At 42.5% G+C, this 22,128-nt stretch overlaps 2 protein-coding genes across 10 annotated transcripts in view; both read right to left on the bottom strand.

The window, feature by feature from the left end:
- Positions 1-3,361: 3,361 nt before the first annotated feature.
- The window catches only part of sorbs2a (sorbin and SH3 domain containing 2a), a 68,192-nt gene continuing 49,425 nt past the window's right edge, over positions 3,362-22,128 (bottom strand). For 5 of the 8 annotated variants that reach the window (XM_028590939.1, XM_028590967.1, XM_028590931.1 and 2 more), the window contains 9 exons: positions 20,571-20,627; positions 19,826-19,875; positions 18,703-18,878; positions 15,402-15,481; positions 15,040-15,137; positions 14,539-14,653; positions 14,283-14,411; positions 13,596-13,790; positions 12,895-13,121 (listed from right to left, as the gene is read on the bottom strand). In XM_028590939.1, coding sequence (XP_028446740.1) covers positions 12,912-13,121; positions 13,596-13,790; positions 14,283-14,411; positions 14,539-14,653; positions 15,040-15,137; positions 15,402-15,481; positions 18,703-18,878; positions 19,826-19,875; positions 20,571-20,627 — 1,110 coding nt within the window. In that variant the 3' untranslated portion in view covers positions 12,895-12,911. Of the gene's footprint in view, positions 5,599-8,327; positions 8,435-8,748; positions 8,787-12,894; positions 13,122-13,595; positions 13,791-14,282; positions 14,412-14,538; positions 14,654-15,039; positions 15,138-15,401; positions 15,482-18,702; positions 18,879-19,825; positions 19,876-20,570; positions 20,628-22,128 lie in introns of those variants that run through there. The other 3 variants (XM_028590949.1, XM_028590958.1, XM_028590985.1) reach the window with 3 other exon arrangements.
- On the bottom strand, positions 9,534-12,895 carry LOC114563953 (mucin-2-like). Of its 2 annotated transcripts, XM_028591009.1 has the most exons (3): positions 12,115-12,895; positions 10,460-11,173; positions 9,534-9,763 (listed from the first exon to the last, which is right to left on the bottom strand). In XM_028591009.1, exons 1-3 carry the CDS (start codon positions 12,868-12,870, stop codon positions 9,611-9,613), a joined length of 1,623 nt encoding a protein of 540 aa, XP_028446810.1. In that variant the 5' UTR covers positions 12,871-12,895; the 3' UTR covers positions 9,534-9,610. The 2 variants fall into 2 exon arrangements, with proteins under 2 accessions (XP_028446810.1, XP_028446819.1); XM_028591018.1 differs by lacking the exon at positions 9,534-9,763 and having other exon boundaries at positions 10,352-11,173.

Raw genomic sequence — 22,128 nt, 5'->3', positions numbered from 1 at the left:
GAAAGGTGGCCATTTTCAACCCTTCTGATGAGAGTCATCCGGTGGAGATTTTCTGGTGGGTAAACGCGGACCTCCAGGTGCTGCTGCCATTCGGCAAACAAATTCCCTTCAGTTTCCCAGCTAACTCTAATGGTAGCTAGCTAGCTAGCTTGGTTGGCAGAATGCTGAACTTGACATTTTTATGCAACAAAAATGTTCCAATTAACTTTGATGAAGTGAAAACACACAGTGGGCTAGATTTATCAAGCCGTTTGCGCCTGTTTCCAGGTGCTATTTGGTCGCAAAGACGGACGAAAACCGATGCGGGCGATTTACAGACAGGGCGCACTTGGGTAAAATCGCAGATTGTCTGCCACATGAGCGAGAAGAAACAAGTTGCGCTTTCAATATGCGTTCATGGGAGGGTCGTGGGGAAAGTGGGAGTTCCACCCAAAAAGGTGGGAGGATAAGCGCAAAGTGCACCTAATTATATATTCCGTGGTATTTACAAAGACTGTCAGTAAGAGCGCGTCTCTATTCTGCGGGGGAAATTAGTCGCCTCTTAAAAGCAGGTCTAAACCAGCCGCAATCGAGTTTCCTCGTAGACCTTTATGCCGCTGGTGAAATGGCAACAGTAATTTGAGCAAGACGAAGACATAGGCGAGGCTGAAAATATTTTTAACACAAGAATCACACTTTGTCAGTGACCACAACATCATTTAGCGTTACAGATAAAGCAGCCATGCAATATTAGAGTTACTGGAAGAAATCAAAGATGACATTGAATCTCCCACTCAGCGTTCACATTCCATTCCAGCAGTTGTTAAACTCCTCGCTACATTACAAATATTGGCAGCAGGATCATTTCAAACAGTCATAGCATCAGCAGTGGGAATATCGCAGTCTGCACTCAGCCATATCATAGCACAAGTACCGCTTCGCTACAGCGCAATTTACGGTATAGTGGGCGGAGAAAGACGCCGATTGCCTGATGGGTGTCAGGGTTTATAAATACTACGCAAAATGTGGAAGCATAGTGTGCGCTATTACCGAACTCGCATAAACAGACGCAGCGCAAACTGCGCTAGTGTTAGTAAATCTAGCCCAGTGAGAGGTTCAACGTTGTAAAACGAAAACACAGACAATGCCCAAAAACAAGTGCACGGCTATTTTAAAAGGCCCCATGGCATGAACATTTCACTTTATGAGGTTTTTTAAAGTGCCCATATTATGCTAATTTCAGGTTCATAATTGTATTTTGAGGTTGTACCAGAATAGGTTTACATGGTTTAATTTTCTAAAAACACCATATTTTTGTTGTACTGCACATTTCTGCAGATCCTCTTTACATCCTGTGTGTTGAGCTCTCTGTTTTAGCTACACAGTGAGGCATCGCACTTCTATCCCATCTTTGTTGGGAGGCGCACATGTAGTAGCAGTAAGCTAGGTAAGGATCACATCAGCTAGCTGTTTGTTTCTACAACTTCGGTCAGTACAAGGCAGGATTAGCCGGGAGACTTCTTCTAAACGATGGCGCACTTCCAACTTTGCGTGGAATACCTGCAGAACAGGGACATGTAAGTAGTTCTTTTGTAGATTATGGTGAACTAGTGTGTGTTGTAGCAGTGTTTTGCCATTGAGAACGAGCTATGTTAGGCTACGGTTAGCCACCTCGTCTCAGCTTCTGATGTAGAAAGCCCTGCAGATTTTGAACAGCTCACCCAGAGACTGAAGGCAGAAGACATTCAGAAACCGTATCTCACTCAAAACAGCATGGATGTTTTGTTTTTTTCAAGTTTGTATGCGTGTGGAAGCACCAGAGACACAATAATATGGACACTTTAACATTAATATGAGTTCCCCCAGCCTGCCTATGGTCCCCCAGTGGCTAGAAATGGCAATAGGTGTAAACCAAGCCTTGTGTATCCTGCTCTGCCTTTGAGAAAATTAAAGCTCAGATGGGCCGATCTGAAATCTTCCCTTTATTACATCATAAGGGGAAAGGTTACCTCCCCTTTCTCTGCTTTGCCCACCCAGAGAATTAGGCCCACCCATGAGAGAGAGACATCATGGCTTTCAAACGAGCAAAGTGGCAAATGGTCAAGGCCACACCCCCACCCCTCTCCTCCTCAATAGCTTCAGACACAGAAATGGCACATCCTAAGGAAAGCTCATTGTGGGACTGGCTCTAGTGGCTGTAATTCTGCACCAAGGCTGGATTTCGGGAAAGAGACTTCAGATACAGTATTAGGGGACCACTAAGGTCTATATAAGCCATGGTTAGCACTGCTAAGCCTCTGTCATGATTGACAGGTCCTAAAGCATCCCCTGCTTCTTGCAATTTTTAAAATAAATGGGACCATAATTTACTAAATGAACACCACACTGTATTGAAGACTGACTTGAAACTAGCATTTGAGACCATAAACTTATTATGAAAATGTTTACTGAGGTAATAAATCAAGTAAGAAGTAGGGTCATTTTCCCATAGACTTTTAAAAATAACAACTTCTTTTTGGAGCCAGTAGAGTCGCCCCCTTCAGGAAATTAGATAGAATGCAGATTTAAGTCACTTCTGCATTGGCTTCACTTGTCAGACCCGGAAGCCTCGTCCATTATCTTTACAGTCTATGTTCCAAGTGTGTCGCACCTGTAACCATGCCCAACAATGATGTTACGCTACACTGACACACCCTGGAGTACACACAAATACATTCCTGCTGGATGCTGAGAAGTTAAACAAGTTTGGTCATATTTTATATTTCGGTTATCATCAACCATTTCAATGAAAAAGACCCAAACTAACAATTAACCGATCCTATTAACGATTAATAATTAAGCACCGTCTGTATTGTGCCTATATGCCCTATAGTTTATTTCTCTGTACCATAGAGCATTGTTATCAAAAAACCATTAAAAATACTTTAATGAGCCATGCTCTTTCACTAGGTAACATATTCCTTAATTACTATGAACATGGGCATAGTGGTTTATTTTCCTTTTTTGTTACTGCTACCTTCCTACTGCCTTAAATAGAGCACCTAATTTATAAGTATTATTTATTAGTTTATAGTCCCCAACAAACAGTTGTTTACATTTAACATTTATCACCCAAAGCATTGTGCGTTTAGACCTGCAAAGCCTTGCTGCCTTTTACTGCACATTACCACCACCAACTGTCCATATGTGGAATTGTGTGAAACGGGGAGAACAATAACATGTATTACGTCACCGCAGTGCTTAGAATCAACTGGTAGGATAGGGGTTAAAAACTCTGCAACGTACCTTTGAACATCATAAATGAGATCTCCTTTTCAGTAATCAACAAATGATGTTGTCTTTTCTGTTAAGGTGAAAGGAAAAAAATAAATAATTGGGAATATTTCATCTACCAGCTGGATTTTATTAGCAATACAGCCCCATAAAATCATCCAACAAATGCTAAGATATTGTAGAAATACTTAGGTCCAAGAGTGTGCATTGAATTTGATATTAACATGAATAACATATAAGATTAACACTTTCATTACATGTATAAACATATCAGGGGTCAAATTCATGTCTTCAATCTAAATGGGTTCCCAATGTATCAAAGGCAGACTAAAGGTTTACTGTATGTCTCAACACTGTAGTTTGTGATCATTCTGTGCACACTTTCCTGATGGTTTCTAGACTATATATGCATAAATTAATTGTTTGCATCACAGAAGGTTTACATATACATGGCTATTAAATTAGTGAGTTGGATGTAAGGCAGCAATCACCAACTTTACTCACTCTAACTACAGTAACTTGAGTTTAAATACGTCACTCACTTTTAAAACAACAAAGCACTGGAGAGAAAAAAGCCCTACATGCCTGGCTACCATATTAACTTTGAAAAAGTGGAAATTAGCACCACTGATGAACCATGTGAAGAAAGAAGGAGAGGAAACCAAATATGATGGTGGGTGAGAAAAAGCTGACTTTATAAAGCAAGTGGATGTTGGCCATTTCTCATCTCTCATACAAAAGGCTTACAAAAAGCACACACACCCGCTCACACGCACAAAGTGTTCTCACACCAGCTGAAGTAGTGGATGACAGGGGTGACGTGAAGGACAATGAATGATAAAACAAAATATATCTTAAGGTGCTTTAACAATTCTTTTGTTGTGAGAAAAAACAAACAAATCATATTCACCGAGCATGACTAAGACGGATACTGCCGATAATTCCAGGGAGAATATAACATGACACAGTGAGCAGCTTACTTTGACAACAGGGTTAAAAGATGCCACCAAAGTCTGCAGTTAAATGACTCAAGTTCTTTTTGATAAAATGCTATCTAATCCTGCATCTGACTTAAATAATTCAACATAAAACATCATGACACCTGGCATAATTATAGCCCATCAACTATTGTGTATTCGGTCACTCAGCATCTATCTGGACAATGATACAATACAATAACAATCCTTCAAATGTGGGTTTGCTGCTGTTGAAAAATATTAGAAAAACATCCTGTTGTTCCATCCTTTCTGAAATCGTCATAACACAGTTCGACCAGCACTTGTCCTCTAATAAATATAATACCTAAAAAGGTCGGTAACCTTTTTGCATACACTTTTCAAACATGACCAATACCACAGCAAAGCCCCAACAGACATGTTAACGTCTAGTGTGTAAAATCTGAAGTGAAATTTGAGATAAAACAAACACAAAATTGTGTTAAAGTTCCGTTAAAGTGCATCAATCCTAGTGTGACGATGAAGAACCAAAAAGTCGAAAATATTTTTGTGTTCTCTAATACTTTAAATCTAATGAATCAGGTTTAGACAGCAAGTGCAACAGTGTCAATATTTTTCACACTTCCGCATTTGCAATATTTGAAATGGTGGCTTAATAATGATTAATGATAGTCTTTCATATCCCCAAATTCTTATCAACCAATCAATACCTTAGGCAACACAGAACATTGATACATGCACACATTCTTTTCCACACGTAAGTCGGCTGCAATCCCTTCAACACAGTTGGTATACAACACTCCTGCTGACAGAATGCTGTTCTTACAACACTCTCTGCACCGAATGTCTTTGGGGATATCTGTAATTGAACACTGAAATGAAATGTAACAAGTGTTGTTAAGTTTGAGATACTGCAGAAAAAAAAAAAAAAAAAAAAAGGTGATCGTGGTGATCTAACTGCCCTTTATCATTGACCGTTTGCAAAGTTCCTTCGATATCCTTCCATTACAGTCAAAAGTTAAAGGTCACTGACCGGAGCACGACGTTTGCGTTCTCCATGATAGAAAAATAAGGATAAAAAGATAAGATAAAAAAAACAGCAACAACGTTATTTCATAGAAGTCTTCCATTAAAGATGGCTAGTTAGAGCTAAATGTTCTGTCTGTGTGAAGCTGAAGAGCCACACATACACGCAAACACACAACTGCGACAGGTCTTGGGAGGGGGACCGGTGTTGGGAGGTGGTGTCCTGCGGGTGCTGTGGGCGATGAACGTGTCACAGAAAGGGGCGGAGCCACGGCGGGGCGGAGTGGAGTCTGGAATCATCATTATAGCTGCTTCACGTAGTTCCCTGGGAAGGTTCCAAACAACTTGCTCCTTCGGGAGGTTCCTTTCAAAAACAAAGAGCAATACAATGAGATCGTCAGTGCTTCCAAACTCTGGCTGAAGCTTGGCAGCAGCAGTCGCTGATCTTATTCCAGCTCACTGCAGTCTGGAAACCAGCCAAACCTAGAGATCAAACTGAATCGCATGAAAACACCTTCAGAGGGCAAGTTTTTCCTAAAAGAATGTAAAGATTTACACAGCAGCAGATTCTCAGGGCCATCAGACTTACTCAGCTGTGCAGGATAATGTTGACTTAAGTGTGATGTTCTAAACATGTGGTGGGATCACAGTGCCACCTAGTGGCATCGGTTTGTTGATATATTGCTAAATACCCCTACATCACTGTGCCAACCAGACCACGAACCCAGCATATACAGTTACAGCATCTATCTGACCTACTGTATCTGTTCACAGTGAACATCTGTTGCCCAGCTGTTCTGTAAAATAAATGTATCTAGTATCATATCTACACAACCCTGCAGTCTAGGGGTGCACAATATATTGACTCAATATCGTTATCGCAATATCACGTTGCGCGATATTATACCGGAAGTCTCGCGATATTTTGTTTACGTTGCATCCCGCCCGCGATATTACGAATCCCACTATGGCCACTCCAAGACCCGCCCTTCAATAGCGTTCACACACTACTATTGGCCAGGCGTCCATGCTTACATGTACAGGTCCTATCCCCTGACCAATCCCCTAACCTTAACCACTCGAGGTGAAATGCCTAACCCCAACCAATCGAGCTGCTTCGTAGGGCGGGTCTTGGCGTGGCCATAGTGGGATTCGTAATTTTCCGCCGCATCCCGCCCGACATGTAACCAAAGAACAGAAGCAACAAGAGGAGAAACTCAATAGAACATTGTGTTGCATTCGGTCCGAGATGGCGGAGCTGCAACTAGCTGAACTGTTCCATTGCTAGCTGCAGCACAACGTTCTATTGAGTGTAGCCTCTTGTTACGTCTACACTCTTTGATGCACCTCTCGAAAAATACACATCACTTGGTAGCGTTGCAATTCCCCGACTCATTTCCTGGTTTTCCTTCTCCATAAACAACATGAAATCAAGGAGAGGGTTAACTTCTCCTGCTCCAGATTTCCCACCATGTTCAGAAAGAACAGGGGAGACACTTTGGTTCTCTCACTATAACGTTAGAGTCGCTACTCACTCATTTCTTCCTCGCTCTACCACACACACACCGGCTGGCTCGACGCACACACCAGCGGAGAAGTATAAACAAACATCAGCTGCGTGGAGCGCCTTATTTAGGTGCCACTTAAATGCCTGCGCTTCTCTCCGATGATCCAAAAACGGACGTTAGAGGGAACTCAACTGAAACATCGCCGCACGGGAGGCTAGTTAACAAACACTTGGCATTAGCGTTAGCTAGCTAGTTAGCTAGCGCTACACCTGACAGCAGGTGACGTTAGCCTACCGTTAGCTAGCAGTTAACCGAGCATTTTAACAGAGTAAAAAATGAGGTTAAAATGCTGACAGCTAAACGGTGAAGAGTGTGTCTGTATTTCACTTGAGATAACTGTAACACCAGACTGTAGCTGCCGTTGTCTGAAAAACAGCACAGACTGAGCCTCGCCAGCCTCGTGCTGCATTCAAAGAAATTGTAAAATACGCTTTCCCATACAGTGTTTGGCCCATTGACATAGAAGGTTTGGCCCTGGTTTGGCCCATAGACAGTATATAATGGAACAATAGACCCCGTTGCTCTGGACGGAGACCAGTGAAGGCTATTAGAAGCACTTTTCCGGTGATCTCTTGCTTTACTGCGCAGCCTCCAACTGACAGAGACAACGTAAATGTGATTGAGCAACGTGTCTGAAAGTTGTAAGTCTTCTGGTAGCTGTGACAAGAGAAATCTCAATCATTTCCAATCTTACAGAGACGGAGAGCGTAGGTATATGTAAGGAGATAACATAAGCACAGGCTAATTATTGCTAACTAACATGCTAGTTAACATTAGTAATTAAACCTAAACAGCTAATGTAAGTCAAAAGTGCCTGCGAGCTTCTCCTGTACTATACGGTAATTCCTCTACTGTGCGACAGTAAGTCACTTAGTTATGACACAATCGTTAGCTTATCATTACATCTGCTACGGAGCTATAATGTGAGGTACAAGGTAATGGAGCCTTTTATACATTGTCGTGTTTCTTTAGAAATAAACAATGGACAAATGGAGTCTTTAAACGCTTCAGATGTAAAGTTATTCGCAGTCAAGTGACGTAAAAAAAAATGGCGGTCAGTGTAATGCTAACAAGAGGTGATCGCTTCGTAGCAACAAAATGGCGCCATCGGAGGTTCGCGTTCTGAAGCGAAGCTTACCCCCTTGGTTTGGCCTCGCCAGCCTCGTGCTGCATTCAAAGTAATTGTAAAATACCCTTTTCCCAGCCAGTGTATTTTTATTTTGTCGTTAACAGGAATTTACTGGTGAAATAAGATATTGTTATATGTTATTGTTATTAGTTTTTTAATAAATCATTACATTTTGAATATATATATCATTCTTTCAATTCAGGCAAAATTTTAAATGTATTGTTTTAGCACTGGGAAATATGAAATCCATTTTTGATGCGTTTTCCCATAACTTTGGTAATTTTACATATGTTTAAAAATATCGAAATAAATATCGATATCGAAATATTCATTATCGATATCGCAATATCACATTTTTTCAATATCGTGCACCCCTACTGCAGTCCCTCCTCTTACCAACAAACCAGCCATCATCACACTTCTCCATCACATCTACGATGTCGCCCTCCTTCAGCTCCAGCTCGTCCTCGTTGCGAGGCCCGTAGTTGTACACGGCCTGGTACCTGTGTTAGAAAAACTCACGGTGAACGGACACGCTTCTTGATATTCTGCAGTAATGATACTGAACAGTAATTTTATTTTTTCTGTGGAATATGATCCGTTTTTTCTCCTTTATCCAGTATTTTCTCTATCCGTTTGTGTTTAAATGTTAAACCAATGAAACGAATGTAAAAAAAACAAAAAAAACTTTAGAAAGTTAAACTTTTAACATTTTTTAACAACTTAAAACATATTGTATACCTTGCTAAGCCTTCAGTTTAGCATTAGAGTTTGTTTTTAACAGAGAATCAGTGGAATAATAAAATTTATAACTTACGGGTCTCCTCCACCACGGAGTGCGTCCTGAACTAATCGCTGTGACAAAGACAGAAACAGACAGAAAGTTAAAATCTGGTTATTTGTGAGGCTTTTGTTTAGGGTTTGAGGAGGTCAAAGGGAAAGACTTGTCCAATGTTGTCGCTTATGACGAATGAGGTATATTTTCACACCCAGAGGTGTGATCAAATCCTTTAAAAACAAACCAACCAAACACTCAAAGCAGAAATACTACAGTTTCTATTTTTCTAAAAAGGAAAATGACACTGTATTTGAAATACAGCATACATACATACATATGTGTGTAACGATGTGTAAGGATATATGCATGTGTAAGGACACACACACACACACACACACACACACACACACACACACACACACACACACACAGTGTTTGGGTTCACTTAGAAATGTCCATTGCACTCCATTACAGACAGAATACCAGCTGAGATCAGTTGCATTGTTTTTTTTTAACCAATTAAGGCAGCAGTTTTCAGATTACATTATGTGTTTACATAATTGCAAAAGGGTTCTCCAATGTTTTCTCAGTTATCCTTTTAAAATGATATCAGATTAGTAAACAGAATGTGCCTTTGGAACATTGGATGAATGTTTGCTGATAATGGGTATTGTAGATATTGCATTAAAGATCAGCCACTTCTTTCTACAACAGTCGAGAACCATTATCCAATTTATGTAAGCACATAATGTAATCTGAAAACTGCTGCCCTGCTTAAAAAAAACAATGCAACTGATCTCAGCTGGTATTCTGTCTGTAATGGAGTGGAATGGACATTTGTAAGTGACCCCAAACTTTTGACCGGTAGTGTATAGGTCATGAATTATATGGTTACTTATTTCTAAAGATTTCCTTCCTGCGCAGAGACAAGTGTACAATATGAGCATGGTTGAATGAAGACATGCCCCCCTACCCTTCGCCCTCTAATGGGGGACAGATAGGATCTCCGGAACAAGATGGGGCTACGAGGAGGTTTACCACCAACAACTGGATCCTGCTTAACATGCAGAAAGACCAGAAGCAACACACCGATAATCTTCAACAGTAAACGAGTCAACAGCCTTCACTAAGAGCTGAACACACAAGCACAAAGGCTAACGACGTGCTCTAAAACGTAATCCATCAGCATGCCAATGCCAATCCTCCTAAACACACCACAGTACAACCAACATGAGCAAGAACAAGAATGTTTCTGTTGTCCATAAATCATCACTATATCACTTACAGGACAGTGCACAATGTATGTTAGTGTGCAAACGGCGTAGTAGTCTCAGCTATGGCTGCATAAAAAAGGATTATTTTTCATAACTGTTAATCTGTTGACACATTTTGATTAATCGTTTAGTTTCTAAAAATACCAAAAATAGTGAAAAATACCCATCACAATTCACCAGATTGAATTTTTGTCCAACAAAGCGGTCCAAAACCTCAATTTAGAATGATATAAAACAAAAAAAGCATCAAATTGTCACATAATTTTCCTCGCATAAATAACAAACGATTAATCAGATTTGAAAACTTTTTCTGTCAATTGATTAGTTGCCTAATCACTTCAACCATAGTCTCAGCTTCAGTAATGTCAACGACACAAAAGTTAGAGAAAGGTATCATCAGATGAGTTCTTCTCATAGTGCTTGGCACCACAAGCACAATCTACATCAACGCCATCATCTCCACATTCCAGCTTTACCTTCACCTTGGGAGACCTACATCCTGGATGGGGTACAGTTGGGGGAGAGCGCGGAGTGGCGAGGGGAGGAGAGGCGGGTTTAGGGGGAGTCAGGGCGGAAGGGGGAATAGGCGACTCTGAGTTGGGGCAGGACGTGACCAGATGAGACAGACAGGGAGAGCTTGGGGGGTGACAGACAGAGCGCTGTGAGGGAACGTTTGAAGAGGGCTGACAGGAGTGAAAAGGACCTGGTGAGACGGGCGGAGAGGGAGAGACTGAAGGGAGCGGTGATGTCATGAGGCGAGGCAGGGATGGGGGCCGAGGGGAGATAGGGGGAGAGGTAGGGATGGTGTTACGATCCTGCTGTTGTGACTTTGAGAAAGAAGACAAAGGAGTGAAAGAAGAAGTAGAAGATGGAGAAGGAGTGAAATAAGTAGAAGATGAAGAATTAAAGGAAGAAGTGGAAGATGGAGTGAAAGAAGTAGATAATGAAGTAGAAGATAAAGAAGGCGTGAAAGTAGAAGTAGATACAGGAGTCAAAGAAGAAGTAGAAGATAAAGGAGCATAGGAAGAAGTAGAAGTTGAAGAAGGAGTGAAAGTAGAAGATAAAGAAGGAGTGAACGCAGAAGTAGAAGAAGAGGAAGGGGGAGGTAAGGATGTCAGAGGCGGTGGTGTGGAGGGTGAGGGGAGGCCGGGGGGAGGAAACCGTGTCAAAGTGGAAGGAGAGACATCAGCCTATAGAGGTAATGACACACACATCAATTCTGAGTCACAGAAGCTAAATGCTGAGGATTTTTACTGAGCCCAGGAAAGGACGTGGAGAAAAATATTTTAAATGCATGCTTTTAAAAAAACAAGTAAACAGTTTGCTGTGCAATAGTGATAGTTTAAGACTTGAGTGTCCATACAGTTCCTCTTTGATTGTTAATGCACAAATAAAATGTCAAAAACTCCTCCTCACGTGTAAAGTACTTTATCCTTACACTTACATTTGAGATCACTCCCTGTTTACTATGTGGGGCACTATATGAATTATTCACCATTGTGGGTGTGAAATAGACCCACTGTATAGCAGCATCAAAAATGATTTAATAAACATATAGGTTTTTTTTCACAGCAGATGTGTCATAGTAGGAAAAGCACAGGTGTTATTAAAAACATTATCGAGGACTCCATTCTGTTCATGTGTCCCAATAAGCCATGGGAGTGTGACAGTGAGCCAGGACCCTGAAACTGAAGCAGCTGAATGGAAATCAGCAAATATTAAATTTGACAATTTACACTTTCCTACTGTGACATGTCAAAATGTCTTCTGTGAAGAAAAAAAAGGCCTATGGAACACAAAGACTGTTTCGCTCTGCACAGAGTCACATGCACTGCTGTAGATGAGGGTATAAAACAACTGGTAATCTAACACACTCCTCAATCGACATTATTGTTAAGAAACATCTGTCACCATAGATGCCTTGATCATTAAACTGTTTAGTTATATAACATATTACTTCCCTGTAAATGCATCCAGACTTATGGCTACGTGACAAGTACATTGACCTTTGTGTCAAACTTTTTAAGAGAAGGCAAAAGTAGTTCTATTATTTCTTGGATTTAAAACATTTCTCTCCATCTCCCTTCCAGGGCCCTGTAGTGTTGCTCTCAAAGCTCACACCATGCTCTACCTGTGGACTGAGTCTCTCATTTAAACCTTTAATGTCCTCCTCTCTGTCCTCTCTAGCTTCATCCTCTTCCTCAATGAACAACTCAGTATATCCCCTTCCTGTCACCGATGGCGGTCTCTGAGGCTCGACTGGTTGCTCGTTCAGAGTTTTTGAATGCCCTCCCCAAGTGATGGGTAGTGGCTCCATTGTCATAGGCTTGTGAAACTGCACCTCTAACCGAACGCTGCCTGCCGAGTCGCTGGCTGGAGTGACTGCTGCGGGTTTCACTGCTGGCTGATGGGATTCTTCTACTTTTAGTGTAAACCTGCTCTGGGATTCATCGGTTAGCGTAGCTGGTGGGGAATCTACCAAAGACAATCTTGAAAAGTAAGCATCGTCTTTACTGGTAGAACCATCCAGAACCATGGACAACAGCTCGTCATAAGGGTCTTTTACTTGCAGCTCAATATCAGGGATTATGCTGCTTTTGTGTACTTCCACATTTGACTTGTGCCGTGGTGGAACCTGTGTGGGCGACTTTATGGGCTCTGGCACTGTGCAGGACAAAACCTCTGGCTTAAAAATGTGTAATGCTTGGGCTATTCCTTTGCCACTGTTGCATCGCAGTGAAGAGACAGGCAGTCGAGAGGTATATGAGGAATGAGGAAGGGGAGGAGGAGGAGGTGGCTGGGAGAATGGCACGGCAGAGGGGGTGTGATCTAAACTGAGTCTCCCTTCTTTAAAAGGAGGAGTTATGGAAAACCTTTGGGGCAGCATGGCCGCGCCTCTTTGTGACGGCACATTGGGCTCCTGAGCCTTTAGGAAAGGTGTAAGGTCAGTGGGGAGGGGGGGGGTGGTGTGGGCGGTACAGGGGTGGTTGAGAGGGAGCAAGCTGGGGTAGACGCTGACGGGTCCAACGTGAGAGACAGCCACTCGTTGGTGATAGCTTGCAGGTCGAGCCTTCTCAACAGGGGGTGAGGGGAGGGGAGGTCACGAGTAATGGAGGATGGAGGTAGATGGTAGAAAGGCTCCATGAAAGTGAAGTGAAAAAGAAGAACAGTGTAATTTATAAAACTGGAACACAGAGTACACTGTGTGTTTTGTGTATGTATGTATGTATGTATGTATGTATGTATGTATGTATGTGTGTTTCATTTGAGGGCTAAACAGAGCTTAAAAGGCTGTATTTACTCCCTTATGCAGATGATGCATTGACTTATTTATTTAAATATATTAACATAAACTGGAGACATTTATTTTTACAACATGTTACTTTTTGAGTATGTAAAATATTTGTTGGCATTTGTGAGGTTAGTCAATAACCAACACTGACGTTCACGTAAATAAATACCCACAAATTATAAATCAATTCATTTATAAAAGCAGCTCAAAGTGCTTTATTCTAACCAGCACTTTAAAACAAATTGCTGGTTAGAATTGTGTTACTATATTGTATTGGTTTATTGCATTCTATTGTCACAATGTTGTAGTGATTTTCCTACCTTGATGGGTGTAGAGCTTGGTGTCCTGTTGCCAGGGTAACTATGGGGGTCTATGTGGTGGGCAGAGCTCTTGGACGGGGAGCGCTTGACAATGTCAACGTATGACACAGGAAAGATGCCCTGTTTGGTTGTGTCTGGAATCTTTCCCTCGTACCAGTTCTGGTCCACCTGTCTTATCACAATAAGTCTCTCACCCTACACACACACACACCACACCACACACACACCACACACACACACACACACCACACCACACACACACACACACACACACACACACACACACACACACACACACACACACACACACACACACACACACACACCACACAAACACTTCTTAGAGCCACTGGATGGACTTTTTTTGTCTCATGTCTTGCCTTCTACCACTGTATATTTTTTAATGCAGGCAGGATATTCTCAAATTCTACACAGTAACTTTAATCACATCAAACATATCTTCACTGCCTGGTGGGAACCCTGTAACTACATCTGGATGATGACTTGTCTTAGATAGATATTTTGCATCTTTTGAGTTTATACAATCACTTCAAAGTCCAGTAGATAAACTCAAAACAGTAGAGTTCCTCAAAAAGCAAAGGAAAGGTTTCGCCTCGTAATTATAAACCATTACAAAACAAGTTACATTGCAGCTTTTCATTTACACACAAACAATAAACAGACTACCTTTCTGAGAGACAGCTCCACGTTCGTATCAGCATTGAAGTTGTAGCGAGCTACTCCCTCTCCGATCTCTCTGACATGTGCTGGCGGAGGAGGACGAATCGGCTGCTGCTTCTCTGAAGATGGCATCTTCTGTTTTTGCGTGTGCATTAGTGTAAATGTGCGCGTCGAAGGAGTGAAATCAAAAGAGACAAATGACATAAGACACAAAATGGTGCACATCTATGGTCCTCACGTAGTTTATCAGTTGCACACTTACTTCTACATACGATATAGGTAATATCCCAACTCGTCCGTGGTGCTCCCCTTCATACCAGTTGTTGTCTATCTGCCGGATGATGTTCAATGCATCACCCTTCTTAAATGTCAGCTCCCTGCAACACATTCATGTCATCAAAGTGCCAGCACACAGGTGTGAAGAAGACATCAACTGACCATTTAAACCAACACAGCTTATTTCATGTAAACATCAGCCACTGAAGCAGAATGAAATAAGACCAAGTACAGCAAAAATGAGCTTTATTCATGCATATATTTAAAGACTGCATAAAATAAATCAGCGGAAGCCATCCAGGTGTGGTGGTTAGGATGTGACGATAAAGTTATCTTAGAAAGCAAAAGAAACTTTGACTTTGAGAAATGCATAAGTATCTGAAATCATAACATTGAATGCAATGAGTCGAGATGTGATAAGCAGTTAGGCATTCGTGCTTTAAAACTCGGCTTCCTCGTCCAAGCACTGTGCATTTACTGTACTCACTTAGCTGATTGTGCCTTAAAATCATAAATGGCTCTCGCAGGCTGTTTCTGATGGAGGAGAGAGAACAGAATAAGTTGTGTCATCTGTTTATGGGAGACCTAGGAGATGAGAGTGAGAGAAAGAAAGCCGGGCAAAACATAAAATACAGCTTTTTTTTTTTATTTGTGAAAAACTTTAACAGTGCTGTGCTAAAGACAAAAAATAAAGTAGCCTGTTGAGGTTCAATCTGAACTATTTTTATAGTGCCAAACACATCAGGTGTTTTTTTTGAATTATTTTAAAGAAATAAATGATCTATTTAGTGCTCCTAATGAAGTGCACGTTTGTGTTGAGAATACTAGCAATCAGCTTCAGTGTTGTACCTCTCTGTCAGGAGTAGGTCTTCTACTCTGGGGTGTGTGGCGTCCATCCGTGGTGGAATAACACCTGGAGACATCCTGGTCTGTGATTAGCAGAGACATAAGAATGGTCATGGGAGTTACCATAATAAACACAATCATGCCCCATGCATGCTCATAATACAAAAACATGCTTTGGGAAAGTTCTGAATGGTACAGTGATGACGCCATTCCAACAGGTAAATGAGGGAATAAAAGCTCAGGGTCAAAAAGTGTGTTTTATTTCCATTATATTGGAAAAAACAAGGTGATTGCGATACCCACAGTATGACACATGCAGTCCAAAAGATCTGCAACGCAAAATGAAACAAGGGGAATACAGCCCAAAAATGACTAAATATGATAAAACCATTTATAAACATGAACATAAGAGCAAATGGCTTGAATACGATCGTGGGATTACAAAACGAAATCTGCAAAACAGATAAATGTTACACCCAAAACAATAATATAAATACAAACAAACCGATGAATATTCACATTTATTTACTCCAACCGGGGTAATATACTGTAAATTCTCAAATATTTCTTTACCTCAATTGCAGACTGCTCTCTGATTTTCTCTAACAGAAATATTGTTGCCCTCACCATTTAATTCAAATTTTCCCTACTTTGCCAATTTTTTTTCAGCATTAAGCTACTGTCAAGCAGAGACAGCATTTTCTGCAATGTTTCAAATTAGGTTTCCAGTAACACAAAGGGCTTATCTTCCCATTTTAGAAACAGACATTTAATGTGAAACTTCAGCAGGAACAAGTGTTTAGTCCATTAATAGGGCCATCATTTTAACACCTGATTTTACATGAGAATTTACAGTAAACAAGTCTTACTGAATGTCATACAAATATATAGAAAAGCACAGTCACGGATGTATCTGCTGACCAATGAGTGGATGAGAGGCCCATGCAATACTGAAAGATATATTGAGGTAAATGTATGTGGAATATGTATGCATGTATATGTGTGTATGTTAATGCAGAAAAAAAAACTATGTGCAGGTTTGACAAAGTGTACATGTGCATATTTGAGGTGTGACATGTGTATCATCTCCACCTGAATAACAGAGACCATTCCCATTGCCCTGCTCCTCTCCATATTCATTATTGTTTGAGGAGTCTGTGTGGCGTCCGTAACAGGCACTGATTGGTGACTGCAGCCGTGGTGTGGAGGGATCTTCTCTATGTGAGGCATACCCAGTGGGGTTCCCATCTGGGTACAAAGATGCAGAGGACTGACCCCCGTGCCAACACCCCCTCCTCCCCCGCAATGATGAGCTTCGTTCAGGCACATTTGGCAGCAGTTCGGCCAGTATTCTCCTCAGAATGCTATCATCAGGTGCCCTAGTTCCTCTATGGCCTCTCTCTGCTTGAATGTGCTCGTATATGTCTCTCAAGGCTGCGTCTAGTGCATCATAAATGGCCTGTTTGGACTTGGGTCTGCTACCTCCATCTCCGCCACCACTGGTTCTTCTAGAGGTAGGTGGTGAGCCCTTTTTCCTGCGGAAAGGCACTGGGCTGACCAGGAAGGCCAGCTTGGACATCGCTTGCTGGGACTGTGAGCTTTGGATTTGGGAATGGCTGCTGCTGCGGCTCTGTTGCGAAGGTCTCTGGAGCTCCAGGCGCGCTCGCTCTCTCTCATGGCGCAACATGGTTGTGAAACGGGTATAAGAGGCCGGGCAGCGCCCTTTGCAAGAGCTGATGAGGTGGCGGTGTTGGTAGCCCTGGCTCTGGCCTAGACTTTGGTGTCCAGGGTGGTGGTGGTGATGGTGGTGGTGATGACGGAGGTGGTGGTGGTGGTGAAGGGTGGAAGAGCCGTACAAGCTCTCAGAGGAGGTTAGTGAGCAATGGTCAAAGTCACTCTCACTGCAAAATGAGGAGCCCTCCACCTGGATGAAGTCACTGAGGTCTGATGCAACAGCGTCTTGTTCACTGTCAGAGTAGTCTTGGTTGGCTTGTGGGCCTCGGGGAACAGGAGGAGCAGGAAAGGCCCGCCCAAGACCGGGCTCCGGTCCAACACGAGGCTGGCCCTCAGGTGGGCTACGAGGTCGATGCAAGTGAGCCATGGTGTGAGGTACTGTTCCACTGTGGCCATTATTGTTATTATTGTCTTCCTCTAGTAAAGATTCTATTGAAAAACGGCGTTTTGGAAAACTGGGTGTGCCACCGCCACCACTGCTGGCTCGAGATGACGAGCCACCTGGCGTGGTAGTGCCCGAAGGCACCTCACTATCACCCAAGTTTGGCATGGATTTGGACTTCTGAATAAGGCGCTCATATGCAGAAATGCGGGTTGGCACCATATCGCGTGGCACCTCCATGCCCCAAGAGGGTGTCCAAGGAGAGAGGCGATGCCGATGCAGGTGAGGTTGGCGCTCTAGCTCCAGGATGCGAGTGCGAACCGAGCGAATTACGTCAGACGGGATTAGCTGAGCTCGGTCGATCTGGTGCATCTTACGATAGAGCTGGAGAAAGCCCGGTGAATCGTGTGCCCGTCGCCGGTGGAGTCGAGGCAGTGAGCGAGTGGAGATGGATCCAGTCGAACCTGCGGGATTCCCATCACAAACCAGTGACCCAGCACTTTCTGAGCGGGTGGCGTTGCGCCCGCCTGAGCCAGAGTGCCCATCATTTAGTAAGTCATCACAGCTGCGTGACTTGAGCTTGCCGGGGATGGGTGTTACCTCCTCCACACTGCTCCATGCCTCTGCATCCTGGCATTTTATCGGCCAACTGTTCTTACAACAGACAGACTGCTTGGAGGAGGAGCTGCCTTCCTGGCTGGAATCCTCATGGCAATGGACAGGGTCAGAGGGGACGGGGGGCAGATAGGGGCGCTGATAAGAACCTGGGGAGTTTAAACTGTTTGGATACATGTTGCATGCGTCCCCACCTTTCAGATGTCCAATAGAAAGCAGCGTGGTGAAAGAGAAGAAGGAGGAAAGCATATTAAGCAAATATACCCAGCAAAGGGTGGAAGAACGGGACAGGGAGAAGAATTAGGAGAGATAAAGGTGGAAAAAAAAGATGATTTGATGTGTTTTCTTCAGACTTCCACCAATACAAATCACGGAAACTTATGACCACATCAGACAGACATTATATTGTGAAAAACACAACAAATGACAACAAATCTTTGATTTTCTGGTGATGTGGTAAGTACAGTACACCCATATGATGACAGTCTGGGGAAGAGAAGGGAAAAGAGAAACACAAAAAGAGAGAGAAAAAAAAAGTGAAAAGGAGGGGTTTGTGTGTATATGTGTGTGTACCTTTGGCTCTGGAGGGTGAGGCTGGTGAGGAACGAACCACAGGTCTCTTTAAGCTGCTGCTGGGTCTGTGGGCATCCACTGGTTTAGGGGAAGTTACAGCTCTGCTCCGAGACTGGACATTCACTTGGGAACTTGACGGCTCAGACTTCCTTCTCTTCCTGTAGTCGCTGGCAGCACTGCAGCACAGTCAGACATTAATGAGTTTGCAATAGGCAAATTGAATTCAGGTACCATCAATGTTTTGTACATTCTATTTACTATATTTCCTGTATTATCAGTATACAAACAATGTATAGACCAAAATGAAATAAGTTTAATTTAAATGTATTTTATTTAGGATTTAAACAAGTTTATGGTGTTTAACATCTGAAATCACCTTCGTGAACTGTGTAAAAACAGTATAAAACATGATTTTTTCCAAACCATAAGAGACAAATGAACTATACATAATATTGGTACGGTTAAAAAAAAAATTTTATCCAATTTTGGGAATTTTCATGTCAGCTTTTTCATGGTCATTTGTGGACTCATTTTTAAGTATTATTCAAGCTCATCCTACTAAAAGCTTGGCTATTATCCGTGTGTAAGAAAAGATGAGACAACAGAGTTGCTGTAACTTCTCTTATACCAAATGTCTAAAACCCCAATGGGCTTTCTGTTCAAAACAAACACACTCAATGTCACTTACATAAATTGCATGGCCTATTCATCTCATCCCTTTTCTGCCCTTTCTTAACTGCGGAAAATGCGACTGAATAAGCAGGCCATTGGTGAATGGGAGTAGGACGAAGGGAGGAAGAGGGGTCGGGGTGGGGGGGGTTGAGGGTAAGGATAGGAACTGAAAGGCAGAATCAATAGGTTGGCTGGGTTAATTTATTCTGGTTCAGTTAGTGAAAGGGAGATGCAAAGTGCCCTGCTTCAGTGACAAAAGCAAATAAAGACTAACACTAATCCTTGCAGAATCTCCATTAATTACAGACACATTGGCTTTCTGCACCAGAGTCAAGGCAAGAAAGAGCAGTTTTGATTCCCTGCTGTCTCACAACAAGGACCACGGCTGTTGAGAGGATGGGGGAGGGGGAATGGGGGTGATGCGGAGGAAAATAAAAGAAACAGAGGTTACCTCGCAGGTCTCTCCGGAGCCTTGTCAGCAGGAGCGATGTGCAGGGATGTCTGAAATAGGACAGACAACAAAAGAGAAAAGTCAGGTCCGCAAGAACAAAGACTCGAGGCAGAACAGCTCACAATGCACAGCCTGCATGCGGTTGTTGCTGTGCCACACTCAAAACGCTCCCCCAGCGTTAGGTGCGATGGATGCTGGTTCCACGTGGCACACCTGAGCAAGAAGAGGCCTACCGGTGTAAGCTGTGAAGATAAATTCCTGCTCTCTCTTGGGCTGCTCTGGAGGATGATGGCAAAGGTGATATAGCAAAGGATGTTATGAGCTGAGCTCAGGGGGCAAATGCTGCCCTGCAAAATCCGGCATGGATCAGCTGGAATGGGTCTTAGTGGTAAGAAATGGGCGATACACTTGCAAAGGTCTCTCTGAGGATACGCTAACCATCAAATACCATCACACAATGTTGGAAACAACAACACGATTTCCAGTAAATTATACAATAGAATCCGAAGCAAAGAAATGAACAGCATTTCAAAACTCTATGTTCAACAGCCTTCACAAAGCAACATCATACTCATTTTATGGTAGATGGCTGATATGGTAACATGAGATGACACGGACATAGTGCTACTAATTTTAAGCAATCATATCTCACATTTTTCTAATCAATATAGATTTCAATTCCTACGACTGGTTAGAAATTGTGAGATTAACAACACTACTGGAACACTCATGAATGTGAGATTACCTCAATGCGCTGGCGAGCGGAGATGTCTGGATTATAATCCAGCCGTTTTTTAGGAGGCTTGGGCCCCAAGCAGCAGCAGTGAGTAGCAGGAGGAGGAGGAGAGGAGGAAGAATAGGAAGGTGAAAATGAGGTGAAGTAGGAGAAGCAGTGGTGACATCATGGGGAGAAACAAAAAAAACAAGAAACATGTGGTAAGAGTGACACCAGTTAGAGAATCCGAGTAACCAGAGATGGACTAGTTCCCAAACGTTGCACATCTGCTTTGAATGTACAATGCACATCTACATACACTCAATACCACACTAACACACACACCTACATGTTATACACATTCATTCTTATGCACAGTCTAGTCTATTGATGCTTTAATCCTAGGCTAATCTCAAAATGGCAACATTAAAACTACAGTATGTCAATGCTATAACAAATTAAGCCTACTACACCAACCTTTATAAAACACACGCATGCTGTGCGTGCGCACACACACACACACACACACACACACACACACACACACACACACACACACACACACACACACACACACACACACACACACACACACACACACACACACACACACACACACACACACACAGAAATGTGCCCATGTACCACACACATGCAGAGTGTGGGAGCAAGCTGTGAAGCAGAAAGCCGAGTGAAGCACAAGCTGCAGTGTTGTGTTTATTTGAGAGTGCAATGGATTGCACTTTCAAATGTTGTGATTTAGTGCTGGTTTACTAGTGCAGATAAACTATTGTTCACTCAGTCGGTCAAAACTCCTTGCGACTTGTCAGCTCAACATACACGCAAACAATGAACTTACCGTGAGATTCTGTCCTAGCTGGACCAGTCAGTGAAAGTAGCAAAACCAAACCATCTACACTCTAAGGGCTTATTCAGTGGTGTGAAACATTCTAAATATTGCAGGTAGAAATCTCAACACACAGCCCAACATGACTCTGGGAAGTCATGCCAGCTCCAGATGTGACATTTTCACCTGAACATTTCGAATAAGCCCAACAAATCATCACCTCATGTCGTGCCCTGGCATGGACAGAGGCATGGCACGTTGTAAATCAGTCAGCTTGAGGTAATTTGATCCCAGATCTGTGGCTAGAGGCAAATCCTGCCCTGAGCCACTAGGACGTTATTACCACCTACATCCAGCAGAGGGCACTACAGCATTTAGCTTGTAATTATGCAGAGCATTGCTCCAGGGAAAGTGAACATAAACAAAACTACTAGCAGACATGAATAAATAATCAAATGAATAAACGGGGTAAATAAAAGGCTGATTGATTGATGTTAGCATGTGCAAAGAGATGTTGAAGAAACTGCACAGACTCAGACTGTTATGCAAAACAAAAGGATATTAGTTACCATTTATAAATCTGACCTATATATATTGCATATGTCAATGTTATGATTGATTGATTGACTGTTCTGTGCAGCTCTACCGGCCAAAAAGTCAGCCATCTTAAGCATCTGGAGCACACTGCCTTTTAAGCGATTTTTTTTTTTTTTTTTTTGCAAGATGCAACACCAACCGGAA

Source organism: Perca flavescens, chromosome 2 (assembly GCF_004354835.1).
Source record: "Perca flavescens isolate YP-PL-M2 chromosome 2, PFLA_1.0, whole genome shotgun sequence".
Taxonomy (NCBI): Eukaryota; Metazoa; Chordata; class Actinopteri; order Perciformes; family Percidae; genus Perca; species Perca flavescens.
Note: the sequence above shows the minus strand (reverse complement) of the source record. Positions and strands in the feature narration are given on the sequence as shown.

Coding starts and splice junctions, on each gene's coding strand:
- LOC114563953 (XM_028591009.1), bottom strand. CDS start 12,870: ATGCTGCCCCAAAGGTTTTCCATAACTCCTCCTTTTAAAGAAGGGAGA. Junction 11,174..12,114: donor ATGAGAGACTCAGTCCACAG/GTAGAGCATGGT, acceptor TTACCTCTATAG/GCTGATGTCTCTCCTTCCAC. Junction 9,764..10,459: donor GTAGGTCTCCCAAGGTGAAG/GTAAAGCTGGAA, acceptor CATGTTAAGCAG/GATCCAGTTGTTGGTGGTAA.